Source organism: Zosterops lateralis (genome assembly GCF_965231275.1).
Source record: "Zosterops lateralis genome assembly, chromosome: 7".
NCBI lineage: Eukaryota > Metazoa > Chordata > Aves > Passeriformes > Zosteropidae > Zosterops > Zosterops lateralis.
Genome location: NC_139767.1, coordinates 15,215,826 through 15,234,561, shown reverse-complemented (window position 1 = coordinate 15,234,561; position 18,736 = coordinate 15,215,826). Strand labels below are relative to the sequence as shown.

The 18,736-nt window shown below is 38.5% G+C and overlaps 1 protein-coding gene across 1 annotated transcript in view; it reads right to left on the bottom strand.

Annotated features, from left to right (window-relative positions):
* ZNF385B (zinc finger protein 385B) overlaps positions 1-18,736 on the bottom strand; it is a 156,710-nt gene that overhangs the window by 122,059 nt on the left and 15,915 nt on the right. Inside the window, exon 2 of the mRNA XM_083864697.1 lies at positions 4,413-4,715. Coding sequence (XP_083720823.1) covers positions 4,413-4,713 — 301 coding nt within the window. The 5' untranslated portion in view covers positions 4,714-4,715. The remainder of the gene's footprint in view (positions 1-4,412; positions 4,716-18,736) is intronic.

The window sequence follows — 18,736 nt, the reverse complement described above, 5'->3', positions numbered from 1 at the left end:
TGTAGATTTAAGGCTATCTGGAGTATTTTCATTATAAGTCCTCAATGTCTTTCAATAGTCTATTTAATTTTCTGGCTGAAGACACTATTCACGCTTTTTATCTCTCTACTCTTTTTGAAAACTAATATGCAAGTTAGCTATATAGTCTATGAATCCTATCAAGAATAATCTGAGTTCTTTAATTGTAAGCCTCCCTGCCTCCATTAACTTGATAGGTTGCCTAGACTTACAAATTTATATGGCACTGCACAAAGAGACAAAAAAGCTCTAATCTCTGTTGCCAAAAGTGGAAGAAATCCTGCCTTGTCCATACTCCCTTGTTCTTCTCCCATGCCCAAAATTGCTGTTTTACCTCCTCCCCTCCACCACCACTACCAGGCCCTTTTTGTGACCTGATTTAAGTCACAAACACAACACAAGTCTAGTAATTTATGTATTCATTTTGCTGTATTAAAAAAATCCCTGGCTGTCCTTGCTGTGAACCAGATCACAAAACTGAACGCTAATAATACCTCCCCAAATCAACCTGTGACTATTTCCTTAGTCCTGCAGTGTTAACACAGTAACTTGTAGAACAGTTCCTTACAAAGAATCACGATATAGGGTCCTCCAGCATTTCCAAAACTGTCCTGCAAGGTCAGAGATTTCAAAAACAAAACGGCAGAGGTGCTACCAGAATACATTACATTCTGACATCCCAATCACACCTCCTGCCAAACCTACAGGAAAATCATATGGGCATTGATGAGTGCCGTCTGGGTTTTTAAAGCAGCTTAGGAGCCAAGGAAAAGGGATTCTCCTTTGCCCAATTTTAAACTTGGACACTTTCTGTAACAAAAATGAAACTTCCCCTACACGTTTCCAGAGATCTGTAGAATCCGGACTTCGACGGGCACTTCTAGTACACTCCTTAAAACTACACCAACTGCTCCCATGGGTGCGAGGAGAGAGGACCAGGAGACTCACCCGGAGATACCACCCCATGGAGCAAGCAGTGAGAATTCGTGGAGCGAAGCCGGTGTCAGCTCCGAAGAGGCCGCGGGAGGAGCACGGGGCAGCAGCCGTGCACGGAAGGGCCCGGCCGGTCCCGGCGCTCATCCACCCGCCGTTATCCCGCAGCCCGGGACGCTGAAGGCGCGGCACGGCCCGGGCTGCAGCGCCACCGCGTGGGGGCCGCGCATCCCGGCTCCCGCCGCCCTCGGCTCCCCGCAATTAACTCATCGGCTCGCTGGCGGCACAGGGGAGCGAGCGGGCTTTAATTAGCGCTTGGCCGAGCCCGTGCCGGGCACCCAGGACCAGCCGCGGCCCCTGCGAGCAGCGGGAGCTCTCGGCGGGGACAGGGGCAGTCGGGGTACCCGGAGCAGCCGCGATGTGCTGCGGGCTCCAGCAAGGCCTGCCCGCTGCAAAGCTTTAAACAGCCTCACTCCGACATACATCTCCCCAGGGCTGCGGGAAACCACCCTTTCTTCTCCTTTATCTTCATAGGAAATACATGGAATCATTTCCAGCTTCAGCTGCGAAGGCAAACAGACACTTCCTTGCTTTCCCGAGAGTTCACCTGTGTCCTGCTGCCAGCTGTCTGTCTGTCTGTCCATGGGGTGTGCCCGGCACAAGGGCTGGGGTGGCCCTGGGAGCGGCAGCGCTGCACCTGCAGCCTGAGCTGCAGCAGGAGACATGGGGGGCATGGCTGGTAATAAACGAGCATTAACAGAAGCAGTAGTGAAGGCTCTAACACCGTGTGCAATGGGTTTTCTGAGTAAAATACCCTTTTTTCCCAATTTTCAACACCAGTATAAAGAAAAGGAGTTCAATGAGCAGATCAAATCACCAAACTCACCTAATATAACCCGTTATTTTCCTGATTGTGGCAATATAAAGAAAAGCATCTCTCTTAAATCTTTATTTTATAATAAATCTTACTTGCTAGGAACTAATATAAATTGCAGGTAGAGGTACAATAGCAAAAGAGCCTGTATATATGAATAACTGGTGAGGCAAGATAAACTAGAGTAAATTTTTTAGAAAAATATATTGCTAAATATATTTTAAATCCTATGACAACTGCACTCTTCCTCTAAATACAAAGAAGTAACTTTAAACTAATCTCTAAAATTATATTTAGATTTTAAACATATAAAAGCATTTTGTCTACACAATTGAAGGTATTCTTGTCAGGACCTGGAATCCCAGGTATCAAATCATAATAAGCATTCCAATAGTAGTACAACAATGAAAATTACCAGCAAGTTAAGAGCAACAAATAGAGCTTATAACTGCAAAACATAGCGGAAATCAAAAATTAAAAGGACATTTTCTAACAACTGAGGGCCACCTGTCACAGAGAGGACCACAAAACAAAATGAATATGAAAATATGTCTCATCTCTATTTATAAGAAAGTCCACCAAGTGTCAGGGAGGACTGGAGTCAGTGACCCATCAATTCTGTCGCACGGAATCAGGACAGTTCTGGCAGATCTGTAATCCTGGTTTCTGAAGTGTCAAGGAAAGTTTACAATCACTTATATTTTACAGTATCCTCATTTTCCAGTGGGAATATTATTGATTTCACATTTATCTTTTGAACACAAAGCAAAACTCCAACCCGACTCTGGCAGGAACTTTTGCAGGAAGTTTCCTGAGGTGAGCTGAACTGTTCACTAGGTGCTTAGTTAGAAGGGTGCAGCTATAACAGTGAAGTGTATTTGCTTCCTTTGCACGTGGAATAAAATCTATTCACTGGTGAGGTGAGATTAATATAATTGCTCTCTTACCATCTGCACAATTAGTTCTGTTTACAATGTTAGCTGAAGAAATGGGAAAGGAAGACTTCCATTACAAGAAGTAATAACACTCCAGAGGACATGGATTAAAAAACTGAGCCTGGATAATGTCAATTTATAAGAAAATTAATTTCTAGTTATTTTTGGAAACCGTTCTTTGAGAACTACATCTCAGTAAATCTTGTTCTCCCACTGGTTCTTAACAGTATATTAAATTGTTTATGTAATCACAGTAATAATAATAAATTGTCTATTGTAAGGCATTTCTTTCTTCCAAATGCTATGAACACAATGAAAAAACCCTCAGCTATGAAAAATAATGCTAATTCCAACATGCACTGGATATACCAGAATAACTAGTACACAACTAGGATATAGCCTAATATAGAGATCGGTGAACAAAGTGCAAAGAAACAGGATTTTTAACTCCCAAGCTATGCAGTAACCCCAAAGCATGTGCTCCAGCAAACATAATTGTATTCTGAGCATCAGACCATTCTTTGAGTAATGGTGCCAGAGCATCAGCTGTCATCCCCAGGAATGACAGCAAAGGCATCAGATGAAGGGGCTCAGATAACAAAAAGCAACAAAAATAGAATTTTTTTTTTATGTTTGCATTGTAGATCCACACACAGAGGAATCTTAAATCAATCATAATGTCTCACAGACATTCAGTTATTTTAAAAATGCACACAGCTAAGTAATCTAGATGTTATTCAACAGGCCTTACACAAGTGATACTATCATACTACTTAGTTCTAAATCAAACAAAACAGTACCACAGAATTCAAAACAAGTATAATTCAGTTAACAAGAAACAAAATCAGGAAAAAGAAAAAGCTAAACCCTTCAATGTAGCTTGACTATTTCTATACTGAAATAAAAAAAAGCCAAAGACAGCGTCTTAATGTAGCAAATAAAAACAAATATTACAATTAAGAAAACTTCTTGTATGAGGATTCGAGATCTGTTAGATTTTTCACAAGTAGCTATGAACTGAGTCTAACACTGAAACAAAATGAAACAACTCCCCCCAAAAAACTAGAAAAGCATATTATGTACTTTGTATCTTTACATTATGCATGCTAAAGGTATTTTGCCCAAACATTTTAGACTTTTGTTTTGCCTAGTAAGTAAAAAGTCTTATTTTGAAATACTTCTTACTTAGAGGTTTTTTCAACCTAAACTGATTCTGTGAGTGAGAGTAGTTAAAACCCAGAGGGCTGAAAACAGAAAGAATGAAAGGGCCCAGCCTGTAAATTCCAGCTCTCCTCTTCCATCATTCCACTACCAGATTTAATTTAAAAGTTTCTCCTGTACATGTAGCATTCCCCCAGAACTTTCTTTTTGGAACAAAAGCAGATGACAAAATGTGTAAGTATTTGGATCCACAAGAGTTACATTTAAATAGACCGTATCTCAAGGTCCAACACACAATGGAATAATGCCTCAATACCACTTGGCTTCACAGGAAAAGAAATACACCAGTAATTCTGAACATGGCAAAATATTATTAACTACTAATATTAATCTATATTAAGTTTAATAGTTATGTTGGGTGGAAAAGGTAGAGCTTAAAAGCTTCCTCAGAATCCTTGACCAAAATCCAACATCTCAAATTAATTATGTACCTGTGCTTGTACTTGCAAACAAAGTGCCAGGAGCTGTACTTGTAGGGAGTTTTCCATTGTTTAGCTGCTTCATTCTTTTCAAGTGAGATTTCCCATTGTAATGAACTTGAGCTTGGGCTGCAGAGTTCAGCTGGATATTGCACACTTCACAGAAGGAAAACAGTATCTTCTTTTTTTCTTTGCTTAATTGATAATCCTGTCTGTCATTCCTCAGTCCTTTTTCTTCAAAGACCCGTAGAACAGCTGGTTGATTCATAATCCCATCTTCAACGATGTGGTCAGGACTTAATGGACGCTTCATACCTACAAAGAAAAGAGACAAAATTTTTACTAGATAGCAACGAGTCCTTATTATTAAAACGGCATTTTCTTCTTTAAAATGCTATAATGCATGGCCCAACAACCTGTTCCAACAAATAAGGTTCCAAACTGCAAAGGTATTGCTTAATATAGAGATAAATGCATTTGTGACACACCACAGAGCTCAGAAATAATAAGTTGGCAATATATCATAGTCTGTGCACAGCAACTTGCAACAACTCATTATTTTGTTCTGCAAGCTCTCTATTCCAAAGCAGATTTATTATTGCATTGCATTGTAGCAGAGGTTAGTATTATTTTCAAATATACTTCCTCTGCCTTACTAAACACTGGTTCCAGAGCTTTTTACTTTCCAATGACCATAGCAGTGTCCCCTGCTTCAAATACAATTATTCAACAAAAAAGGATGCCAACAAGAAATGTTTGGAAACACTGGAAGACAGCAGACTATTCAAATGAGACTGATGTAGCCTTTCCACTTTTACATACATTCAAATCTCCAGCTTCATACAAAGATGGTAAGTTATCTATTTAGTCCATCAATACCTTCCCAATTCAAACTATTGTACAGAGGAAAGTCAGCTAGGTGTTAGTCTTGTGCAAACTACACAAAATCATGGTAAATGACAGTCCCTGATCAACAAGCCAAGAACCTGAAATATTAATTTGCCCTAAAGAATAAAAACCTCCTCATCAAGCAGCAAAAAGAACAGTTTTTTATATATAGAGGGAAAGTCTGTATTTCATTTAAGGTATGGTGCTAAACCAGCAGAGGAGAAATGAGGAGTCTAGAGTAACTCATAGAAAATTATTCTGTTTTATTACCTACACAACTTGATGTTTATTCTTTTCCCCTATCACCTAAATACACTGGATGGCCAAAGACTGGCTCAGAGAGCTGTGCACAGAAGCAGCTCTTTCCAGGCAATAGTGCACCTCTGTTCAGGTTTCAAAAGCGAAAGACTTCAAACACAAGGTCATTTTCCAGCCTGGGAACCAGAGCAGCATAGAACTACCTACCACTCTGTTAGGCAGGAGCACTGAGAGAGACAAACATTGAAACCAAATGTGGCAGCCGTCCTCCCCAGAAGAGTGCAGCATTCACAAGTAACACTAGAGCATCCCTCTCATAATCCAGTTAAGTTTGTTACCAAGAGAAAGTCTGTTCTGTTCTCTGGCACAGAGGTGTACACAGAAAAAGCTTCAGAAATAATTAGTCATTTATATGGTAGGATAGAGTATTTAATCACATTCCTAACGCTAACCAATGCTTAACATTTTAGTATTCATACAGATTCCTTCTCAAGTACAATTCACTGATCAAGTATTCTAAATAGACTTCATGTCTTTGTTTCTTATAGGTGACAGTTCTGCCAAACAAACAATATTAACAGTACATTAAGATATAAATCACATTAAATAAAAGTAATTATTACAAATAATCATAGCATACAGGTACCTAATTAATTTTAAAACAAAATACTGGTGATCCTGAAAACCTAGGCTAGAGACTGTCACACTAAATCATTTACGTGTCAGTATCATATTTCAAGGCCAGCAACCAAGATCCTCGACTCAGCTGAGCTAAGATAACATTTTCATCTGAAAATTTAATCTGCTTAGAGATTCAGTGTTTGTTGTTTTTCGATGTTTTTTAAACCATAAATAACCTCTCCTAGTCCCTTTGTTTTCTGTAAATTTTTATTTCAACATCACTGTTGTAGCTTTTGTTTTCTGAAGTAAAAGGTTCTGAAACAAAAATTCTTTTACAAGTTGTACAAATAAATCATTATAATAAAATATGTTACAGTTTAAAAATCCTGGCCTGACAAAAATCTCTTACATTTGGTTGCAGACAGAAAATTATCCAAAATATAATTCAGCAAATATTTCAATTGTCTGTAAGATCTTAATGAAGCTCAGTGGGTTTGGATACCTTTAATATTGGCAGAGGCAAACATCTGCATTAGGAAGCTGTGTGGACCAGAAGGAAGACTGATGGAGCTGCCTGTAGAGCACCGAAGCCTTCCCAAAGTGGGTTATTTTGGAAAGCACCAGGCTGGTACTGCATTAGCACATTAGCATTGCAGCACAAGATACAGACACTCCTGGACTGCATGTTTCTGCTTACTTTCCTCCAAAGGAACAAAACCTTGGTGAAGTCTGAGACTGCTTAATTATGGGCCAAAGCAGGGTACATGGGGAAAATCAGAACACTGGCCTCAAAAGAGCAGTCCTGACATCACCAGAAGTGTTTGTAAATATGGATGCACCCAGAAAGAACAATTGAGCACAGCAAGGAGTCACACACTGCGCCTGCACCCTTAGGCATCCCAGCTGCCAGTCTAGAAAGAAAATTAACCTTCAAATAAGAAGAAATCATTGCCAAGGTACACTTTTGTTTTAACAAAAAAAACCAAAAAAACCCCAAACACCTATAAATTCAGTTTTACTACAAAGTTGCATACACAGGACAAATGAGTCCTTGAAGCAATCTCTTGCTACTAATTTATGAATTAAAAAACCCAAGCTGAATTCTTAAAACAACCTTTGTTGCCTTAAGTTCTGCATCTAAATTAAAAGGTAGCCTGATTACAAGCAGCAATGACCTCCCAACAACTGATGGGAGCAGCAGATGTAAATCACTTGTGAGAAAATGCCTACACTGAGTACAGGAGGTCTTGCAGCAGCACACTCTGACCAGTCCAGCCCTGGAGAGAACCTTACATGCAGCCAGAGACAGGACCATGCCAAGCCTCAAAAGTCTGCCTGTTCCCAGAAATCCCAGCCCTGACCTCCGTGGGATTTAGAGATCTGAACATTTGGTAAAGCAAATCACTTGTGTTTGAAAAGCTTTGTTTAGTCTCTTCTAGAGTTTTTAAAAAGAAAATATTGGTGACAAACATACAATGAGATTTTAGAGTATGGCTACTTTTCACACAGTAATACAGATTTTACCATTGAGCACATCTTGTGGTGTATGTATTTGTTCAAAAATTAAAAAGGTTATTACATTCAAGGAAAGTTTCCATTGTTTTCAAAATTTCATCTCCTTCCGTCTTTAAATTTCAGGTTGGAAAAACACACCTCTGAAATGTCCCACTTCTAGAACATACAGCACAAGTACAATTCTGACTGAGTCAGGGTTAAGAATCTCACCATGAATGAGGTTTATCTTGTACAAGCTAACCTTTGTTTAGAAGGCTATCTGAATATTTTAAACTTTTATGAAAGAAACATGTACACACATTAAATTGTAATAGGAAAAAAAAAAAAAACAAAACCAAAAAAACCCTCCAACAGCTTTCTTCTTATTCTCTAAACTTTGTAGTCACTCAAATTTATGCAAGAACACATCTGTCAAGTGTTTTTTTCTTTCAAAAAGAGCTTATTCCTGCAGATAGATGTGAAGAGTTCTGGGTGGTATTTGTTCTCACCCACCAGGAGTCAGATATGAAACAGGGCCATTTCATTCCTCAGGTTTACACATAGCTCAATAACATTATCATGTAACAGAAGCAGCTACTTGAGACTACAGTCAGTCAGCTGAGAATAAAGAGAAGTTACATAATCATTACATTCTGTGAAACCAAAAATAATTTAGAGTAATTGTTATAGGTAGGATAGTGAAGTATTTAGAAGTTGGTTTAAGAGCAAGAACAAGAATATGAATTCATTAAAAGGCAGGAAGGTTGGGAATTATCATCTGGAGAAAATACATTCGATCAATCCTGCAAGCTCCCAGTTGTGTATAACCTTAATACAGCACAGTGTAAGCCAAGTCAGCAGCAGCTGATACATAACAATATCCACAAATCAAAATGATCCATACAAAAAAGACATGATTCTGTGAATCACACTGGACACACACATTGCAAAGGTTGTCACTGTGTTTAATCAGCGAGAATTAGACTCAATTAAAAATTGAAAGGTGAGAATGGGAAAACAAGCAGGAAACCAAAACCAAAGCAGAAAACACAGAAGAATACCCATATATCCAGCTGAAATGATCCAGAAAAAATTTAGGTCTGTAAAAGGATTGCATGCCCCATCAGTCTTTCTCTTGCAAAAACAAGTTCTGAATCAAACCAGATATACTCATTTTTATTCTGACCAAAATCATAAGAGGAAGCAGTGTAAAGGATACGACCTTTTCAGGTATTTGACATAAACTGTTACCAGACTAAACAGGGTTGTCCCACCATCACGTTTCTTCTCTAGTACACAGAACTGATCTATCTCAATAGATTCTGCAAACAATACTGGAGCAAGAATAAGTTAGTGATTTATGACACCACATTAAAATTCTGAAGTGTCATGAGATACCCTGTTAGGATTTCTGAAAACACATCTTCTCAGCCTCTTGCAGCTGGCAAAGAAATCTAAGTGTGGATATCCTTTGTACTTGAAGCTCAAGGCAATTAGCCTTTCAATTTGGCTGGCTAATTTACTTTTAAACAGAGTTGTGCTTTCAGAGAAGCTAAAAAGAAGTATTATATATAGTACAGTGCTGTAGGTGAGAATGTGCAAATCTTTACTCAAAGGAAATAAGCTTTGGTTATCCTAATGAATTAGTGATGGTTACATGATGCATTCTTTTCCTGAGTGCTGGTCTAAACTTTTGCAATGCCCATTCCTAATTAGTTCGTACTTCAAAGAACTACTGTGCTGAAAATGTAATTAGACTGCCTTTACTCTGTGGATCCGTGCCAGGTATGCAAAAAAGAAAACGTATTTTAACAACTTACATATGGGCAAGGAGAATTTTCTCCTTTAGCCTTTGGAAATAATCAAATGAGTTGCTGAAGACATGGGAACAAATACCAAAATTAACTGGGTTCCTCTATTGTTACATTTCCAAAAAGGTTCATTCAGACAGCTGGGAGAAGTGAGGGGAGAGAAATCCAGGACCTAGCCTTGTGCTGTTGTCCTTTTAAGCATCTCCAATGGAGAAAAACCATCATGCAATGGACTAATGAAGTCTGCATGCACACCTTAGGAACTGTGGTCTCACACTGAGCAATTATGATTCCCTACTTTCTCATCTCTGCAATAAAACATTTACACACATGGGTTTTTTTCTTTTACCCCAAAGAAAAAAACAAAAAAACCCAACCCCCAAAAATACACAAACCAACTTTGAATACCTCCAGAGCGTTATTTAAAAGATATTCACTAGAGTTGTTTTTTACAAGTCTTATGACCTTTCTTGTATTTTTAGACAGTATTTCCCAAACACAGATAACTATCAAGAGGCATATGGTTTGCACCATCTGGGCAACAAGTTCTTCTGGGATACTGTGGTGAACAGCATATGCATAGTGCCTTGTGTGCAGTATCCTACAGAGTTAAAAAAAGCACTGGAGACTATTTTGAAGCCAACCTTGAAAAATCCCCCATATGTTTAAGGGACCTGTTTTGTTTCAGAAGACATGTTCCTCTTCCTTTCAGTACAAACCCAAACAGAGAACTGCCATGTTTAATCTTCATCTTGTTCTGAAATTCCTCAAGGAGGCATCATATTCTGCAACATCTCCACCTGTCAAACTATTTATTAGCCATCCATCCATATCTGATCAACTCTGGGTTATGTCTTTCATCTCTGCCTACAAAATACATGGAATGCTTTTATTCAAAGTTGCAGTAAAAATTGGATGGTTCAGAAAACTAAACACATTTTTATTCCTTAAGACTGATGAAGAATAATCAGTTAGTCACAGTACACAGACTAAACTGGGCTAAGTAATTTTTTAGCTTTAATTTTGACACTAATTTATCAATACAAAGAGGAATAGAAACTCAGCTTGCTTTCACTGTGCATGAAAAGTTTTGAATGGTGTAGTATGACAAATGGCTGACAGCCTCTTCACTAACACATTTTAGAGCATTTAACATTTGAAGGAGATTCTCTTCAGAGTATAAAAACAGATGGTTTCACAACACAAACATTAGCTGTTCAGCACAAGGTAATTCAGAAAACTGGAAACATTCAAGTAGCTAGTATTTTGCTTTGCTTTACTAGCCTTGAAATTTTCCATATTAAGGAAACCTAAAATTAGACCTACTGCACTAGACAGTGAGCTCCGCTAAACTGGAGTAAATAAAATGACTCTCAGCTTGGGTTATCACTGACTGCTGCTGCATGTGCCAATATCTGTAGTTATCTCTAATTATAAAGTTGATCCTTTCCTCTGTAGCATCCATACTTGCAGATTTCTGGCACTCTTAGCATTAACAAGAATAGAAGAATCTATTTACACATCAGTTTATTTTCCAAAGAGATACAGCCTCACCTGACATATCAGACTGCTGCCAAGCAGGCAAACCAAGTCTGGAGTCCAGACAGCTATCCTGAATTATGCTTCAAGACAAACAGATAGTTTTACAGAATTATCATAATACTGTTTTGCTTGATGAAGCATTTGACAAGTTGGTGCCTTCTACTCAGCAGTCTGCCATTAAGCCACTGCTTACCTTTGGTTAACTTGCACTCTAAGCAATCTTAGCTAATTACAGAAGAATATTTAGATGCCCAAAGTGTACAACACATGGTTTAGATGTCACTTCAGACATTTTCTCTCCCCTACCACATGCAGAAACCCATCAGAAAGAAAAGTTCTTCCAGGAAAATGGCTACTCAGCTCCCTTAGCTTTCTCTACAAGAAGTCTTTTGAACAAATCCATATAATGATCCCAATATCCACACTGCTATCCCTGGTATGATATCTGCAACAAATTCAACCAGGTACCACATGGTCCAGTCTGTGTTTTAGTGTCCTCATAAAAAAAAGTCTATTTCATACCAGCCATGACTGATTGTGTGTGTCTGATCCTATTTCATCCAGGAACTCCACTTTCCTGTTAAAGACCTAAATCTCAAATATACATATTTGTAAAGCAACACCCAGGAAGAAGAAAGAAACGCAAACCGCAAAAAGAGAGAAACTTATATTAGTTCTTTCTTGGATATGGACAGGAGTAAAACACCAAACATGCCAAATGCCAAATAGACAGGGAAAAAAAAAAACCAACCAAAAAACAAAAAAACCAAAGAGTTAAAAAATAGGATACTTTAATAGGTTGAATGTGAAAATTACAAGTTGCTTTAACAGCAAATCCTCAATATTAAAAAGCTAAAGTTTTTTAAGTAGAAATGAGTAAAGTGAGTTTTTTATATATTTTTTCAATTTTGCCCATTTTCACAATCTGCTTTCTTGAGACCACGGTCTCGAGATATTATCTTAACAATTGCAATTGTCTCAATAATTATTTAATAAATAAATTGAATTATATTGTCTCTAAGAATTTTGTACAAAGTTGCTAGATTAGGGTTTTTTTTTAACTTTCCAAGTCCTGGATCCAAGTACTTTTTAAATCAAAGGACTCCTTGTATTTCTCCCTAGAAAAACACCGAATAACAACATTAATTAAATTTATCTCCATCAGACTTTACAACTTGGAAGAGATGAACACAAACCAATGATGGGAAAATCTTGTAGAGGATATAGTTTGAACCTGCGTTCAACAATAAAAGGACTAGAGAAAATAGGGGGTTTTAAAGAACAAATTATTTTTATACATTTAAGAAGCTTAGGAGAACTTGAAGCCAAGTGCAAAACAAATGGCTTTTGACTATTTGGACAACTGATTCAAGATGTAAGGTACTTCTAGTGAAGCAACTATTTTATTTATAAAAGAAGTTGTTCATGGCATAAACTTGCAAAAATACAGATCAAAGGCTTCTGACATAATCTGAGGCTCCTACAGGGTATTTGTACCTGGCTGTTCCTTTATCTTGCTTGAGCATTATCATATTTGAAGAGTAAATCAATCTTTGGTATCAGGAAGTAAAAATAATTTCCTACCTTCTTAGAAGTATCTAGAATTCATCTCAGCATAAAAGGAAGCCACAGCAGAAAGTCAGACCTAGTAGATGACTGTCTTGTTCTTATGTCTGACAATTCTGGGAGCTGAATATAACTTGTACTGGAAATCATTAATTCAAGATAAAGCCTGGTAATGCTGTGAAAGCACTCTTGGACACAAGAACTTTGATGATTGTGAGAAAATAATAGCTGGGCATGAACAAAGACTTCGTCACATTGAGAAAAAAATGCAAGATTGAGATCTAGCAGCTTGACTGGAAGCACTAGGAATACAAAGAACAAAAAACTGCAAGCATGATCAGTGGCAGTGAATGTCAATCCTAAAGTGCTCCTAAAAAAGATGGTCCCAGATTAACCATCATTCATAAGATACTCTCATTGTCTATGTAAAAAACTGATTCACTTTTGGAACTGAAAAAAATATTGAAACCAGTGTAGCCTTATAGTACAAAGGGACACCACACCTGCTTTGTCTTATTAATTACTGAAGTTTTGCAACCAAGTTGTAAGAATATTACCCAACTGCTAGTGACAGACCACAGGAATAGTGGATCACCTAGTCTGAAGCCACCTGCAGGCAGGCCAGGTTAAAGTTAGCATTGACCTGAACCTAACCCTTCCCTTTCAATATTTAAATATTAAAGGAATCACAGATAAGCATGCTTTGTGCTGACACTGAACTCAAGAGATGTCTGATGAAGTTGAAGATACAGCCACTCCCTAATTTCCTCCTTCCCATGCATAGACTCTCCTGGACTTGAGCTGCCAGTCTCCTCAGGCTTCAAGTGACTGTTGCATGCAAAATCCATTCCGAATACCTGTCTTATCCCACATTAAAAAACACATTTCCACTCATAAAAAAGAAGAGTCAGCCTTTTGTGTGTTTTGCTGACATTTTATGCCCTGATCCAGAAATAGGACATGCATGTGCTTCCATGCTGTAAATAATCCACTCTGCTCTCCCCTCAACTAAGAGCCATGAGAATGAGTGCACTTGCTCATACAAACTTGGCAGGCACTCCTCATTTCTCTGCTTTCCAGCCAGTGCAACCATACTATTACTTTAATCTAATCTGGGTTTTATAAATTTTTGGACCTAACTCATTTTTATGTTTTAAGCTGAAGGTAGTACCTGAACTAAGAATTCATGTGGCAGATTGTTTGGGTTTCTCCCTTTTTATTATTCATTTGTATAAAATCAGTATACTGTTTGTATACCATACTTAATAGTCAGAAATACATTAAGATAATATATTGCTCTACCACAAAACCTTCACACTAAAGGTCCATTGGCAATTCCAGAACCATTAAACTGCATAAATTTCTTAAGCCTTGAACTCTCATATATATTCTACACCAAGTATTCAGGAGGCATTGAAAAGAAGAATAGTCAAGTCAGCTATTTGAATTGCTAAAGCAGATGTCACTGACTTAAACTGTTGTTTCATGGACCTCTGAACACCCCAACAAAAGAAGGCCACAGACCTGCTGGACAAAGTCCAGACGAGGGTCACAAAGATGATTACAAGACTGCAGCACCTCTCCTATGATGAAAGGCTGAGGGAGCTGGGGTTGTTCGGCCTGGAGAAGAGAAGGCTCCAGGCAGACCTTGGAGCACCTTCCAGCAGCTGAAAAGGGTATAAGAGAGCTGGAGATGGACTTTTCACAAGGGTACAGAATGACATGACAAGAGGTAATGGCTTCAAACTGAAAGAGGGGAGCTCTAGGTTACATAATAGAAAGAAATTCTTCACTATGAGGCTGGTGAGACACTGGAGCAGATTGCCCACAGAAGCTGTGGATGCCCCATCCCTAGCAGTGTTGAAGATCAGGTTGGATGAGGCCCTGAGTGTCATGGAAAGTGCCTCTCTCCATGGCAGGGAATTGGAGCTGGATGGTCTTTAAAGTCCCTTCCAATCCAAACCATTCTGTGATTCTATGATACCTACTTCAGCTGGTATACAGACCAGCTAAGTGTAAGTAAAATAACACACAATAACACAAACCAAAATAGATGCTGGAACTGCAGTAGGAATCAAGTTCCATGATAGATGCACAGATGCTTTTGAAGATGTTGGTACTTGATAGAACTCAAGAGTTTCCTACAAGGCCAGCTTTACTGTCTAAAACACTCTACATAAGGAACCTGTCACAAGAATGACAAGCAGCCCTTCCAAAATACCAGATCTAAATAACATCTCTCAAAGCACTTCTGTTCAGGAAAGAGGCTTAGTGCATAGAGCCAGGAATAGAGAAGATGAGGGAAGTATCCTGTGGATATCCTCATGGTTCAGACTTCTGTCTGTGCATCTTGCCTGGGAGACAAGGGAAAATGGGAGTAGAGGAGGGTCAGATGATGTGCGTTTCCATTCCTGTACCTGGAGCAAAACTGTGGGGTGTTTTCTGTAATCAATTTCACACCTTTTTCTCCAAACTGTCCCCTCCATTTCCCCATCAGCTCAAAGTACACTATCAAAACAAGGGTACACTTCATACCATGCATTTATGCTCATTATCAGCATTGGTTATGATGCATATGAGGCATCTAAATATTACTGCTGACAGAGTGCCTAAGAGAATAAAATTTTTAGCACAAAAGCAGTGACAAAGACTAAAGGTCTGTCAAGATAAGAGCCATTCAAGTTTGCCATCAAAATGAACAAATTATGGAAGATTCAACTTACACCCACTCATATTTCAGAGATAAACCCAAGGCACACAATTCATCTTTTGCTGATTACTGCATAAAGTATGCTTCTCATGGTGGTGACTGCATACCAACTGCCATGTTAACAAGCAGTGCCTTCCTTCAGACATTTACAAACATCAGAATGCTTATTCATGACAGTCCCACATATCATCTGCCATCCCAGATGGTGACTGGTGGGATGCTGATTTTGTCCTAAGGCAGTTACCACCCACCAAGATAGTATATGCAGGGCTAAATAAAAAGCATGTGCCATCTGCTGTCAAGTTTAGAAGATTTGTTGAGACCTACTAGATTAGTTTAAGTTTATTTTAAAGCAGACAAATCGGGAGGATGTAGCTCTCTAACTGCCCAATAAAATAAGAGTAAGTTGCACTGTAGAAGACATACAGTAAATTAACAACAAGTTATAACATTCTGCTGGTTCCACCTACCGACCTGGGAGCAGCTAAGGATCCTCACTGTGATCAGTGGCAAAAGGCACATATGGCCCACAAGTTCAGAGGGAACCTGAGACCAAGAAGCAGTTCTGCAGAACTTACAGTTTTCCTTGGCCTGAAAAAAAATTTTAGGAATTTTATTTCTTGCCAACAGGATGTTTTTCCTGCCTCCTTTTTTTGTGATCCATCTACTGTTATAATTTTGATTGCTGGTCCTCCATCAATTTTTGCCCGGTTCCAATTTTCCTCCTACCCTCTCTGTACAGTCTTCTTATGCTCATGCACTGACATATTATATATATATACATAGAAGAAAGAAAAGACAATTAAAAAGCAGAACTAGTATGAGATCTTCTGCCTGCTTCACCATCAGCATAAACTCACATAATCTGTCATATCCATTTATAGATGGTTAATAGAAAATACAGTCAATTCCCCAATACCAACTATTAGGAACTTAAAATACATAAAATAATTCTGTACATTCTTTTTAAATTATCTAATTAAATTTCTTCTTGTACATTGATAAGTATCTGAATCAAGCAGAGAAAAGAGAAAAATAAATTCACAGAAGCATTTTTCCAATCTCTTTAAATCACCATGAAAATATGAAAACCTTTCACAGGCAGGGAATTAACCCTTGCACAAGTATAAAGGTTACATCACTGTCTGCTTGGATGAAAAAAAAAGCATTGCTTAAGCTGAACCCTTAAGAAGTAAAATTTCAAAATATAGACAATTTGCCTTTAAATCATTAACATCATTAGAACAGGCCACAAAGGAGAGAGATCGTGAAGGCCTGTACTGCACAGTAATGAGGGAGGGGTTGCAAGGTCCTACACTGTCAGAGTCCCCTGCACTACAGCCCAAACAGCTGCACCAGTAGAGATCCTCCAGGAGGCCTGGCAGAAAATGCTCCAGGAAGTCCCCTCCAGTTCATCACCTCCTCCAGCATTCAAACCATGAAGAAGGGCAGAGGAACAGAATACACCAGTCAACTGCAAATGACAGCTTATCTCCTGAGGAAAAGTGAGGACTATCAAAGAAAAAACCAAACAAATAAACTGGAAAACTACAGGACATGCAGCCAGAGGCAATGAGGGGCAACAAGGTAGGTTTTTTCCAAGCTCCTTAATCATGTTTGCTTACCCTTCTTTAAATGAGTGTTTGTAGAACTGTCAGTTTTTGTAAATCATCCCAGATTGCTTCCTCTACTGCAGAATTCACTACTCTGTGCATCCTAGTGCAGCTCTCTGTAGAACACATGACTTTATTAAATGGCCAGGTAATCATAAATGCATTTAAAACTCAACACCACTTACTTAAGACAAAAAGAGCTGACATCAAATTACACAAGTCACAATCAGTCTTGGGCTGCCATCCTGCATAGGATACAAAGCTGGCACCTGCTCAGGGATATAAGCATCATTCCACCTGTCATTTTACAACTATGTATTTGAAGTCTTCACAGAAATTCATGCATCCCAAAAAGTAAAAAAAGTCATTTTGCAAAGGGATAAACTTCTGATGATGGCAGTCACACAGAAAATTGGCCATTAATCTCCTCTGAATAAATATAACCCCCAGGAAGATGAAAGCATGAGCAGAATATATATTTTTTGCACTAGAAAATGCTGAGGTGCACAACAAGAAGCTTTTACTTAAGCATTTTCAGCTCAAGTTATCTTTCAGAAGCCCATTTTATTCTCAAGAGATATTTCTCTCCAGTCATTCACTTTTCAAAGCCCTCTGCAACTTTAAGATTGCAGTAAAGCTGACTTTTATACCTTATTTCAGTAGCTCTTTCCCTTTTCCGAGCTGCCACATTCCCTGGAGACACTTGGTAGTTTTAAATTCCCATAACATTTTATTAATAAGGAAAATTTTAAAAACCCATTATTTTTTTCAATAAGCAGATAGTTGACTTTGTAACACAAAACATCCTTGTGATTAAAAAATCTTCTATTAAATCATCCAATTAATGAAGATCTTTCTCTCTCACTGTGGTTTATCTAGTTGATCTGTGCTCAAGATCAAGATCAAGATCTTTGCTGAATAGCTGATAATTCAAACACAATTTCTGTTAAAGGCAGTTTTAAACACACTTAAAAGACACACTTGGCCTTAAAAGACCCAGCAGGTTGAATACGCCTCCTGTGTTGACATAACAAGCATAAGGTTTTGAAACATGAAACATTTGGAAAGGGTCACTTAGTAAAGTCCAATTTATCAATCCGATGTCGCCTTTGCTTATGACAGTCCACTCACAAATTCAGGGCAGCTAGCTCTCAGAACTACATCTTGCAGTATTAGGCATTTTTCTTAAGCCTGGGTCATGCAGTCATAAAAATCCCCAGGAACTCTAGCTTTTTGAATATCCTTCTAATCCTGGCAGAGCTGACTGAAAACATGAACCCTAAAGGCTCAAAAACTAGAAGGGAATTAAAGAGAAACCAATTTCAATTTTCTTCTAGATCTGAGATGATTTTTAAATGTTCAGAGCTGACAATGTTTAGGCAGGAGCATTTATCTTCTCTCAGCCATGCACTTGATCAGGATCTGGACTGCTGCTATGGTTTAACACTGTAAGAAACATAAGACTTAACAAAACAAAACCCAAACAAAACCAAACCTAAACTCTAGTCCTCATGTACTTTCTCCAGGATAAACCCTGAACAATCAGGTGTGTATTCAGTCATACAGTCCAGGCAGTGATTCTGGGTCAGCCCTGCCTGATGGTTCAATTTCTCTTTCCCTGCTGTGTACAATCCATAAATCCATCAGAAGGCAAGTGTTTGTCTTCCCCTCTGTTCCCACAACCTCCCCATTTTCACAAGGGTGTGAAGTGACAGGACATGGGGTAATGACTTTAAACTGAGAGTATAAATCTTCGTTTATTATAACTAATCTAAGCTACTTCACTATGAGAGTGGTGAGACACTGACACAGGTTGCCCAGAGAAGCTGTAGC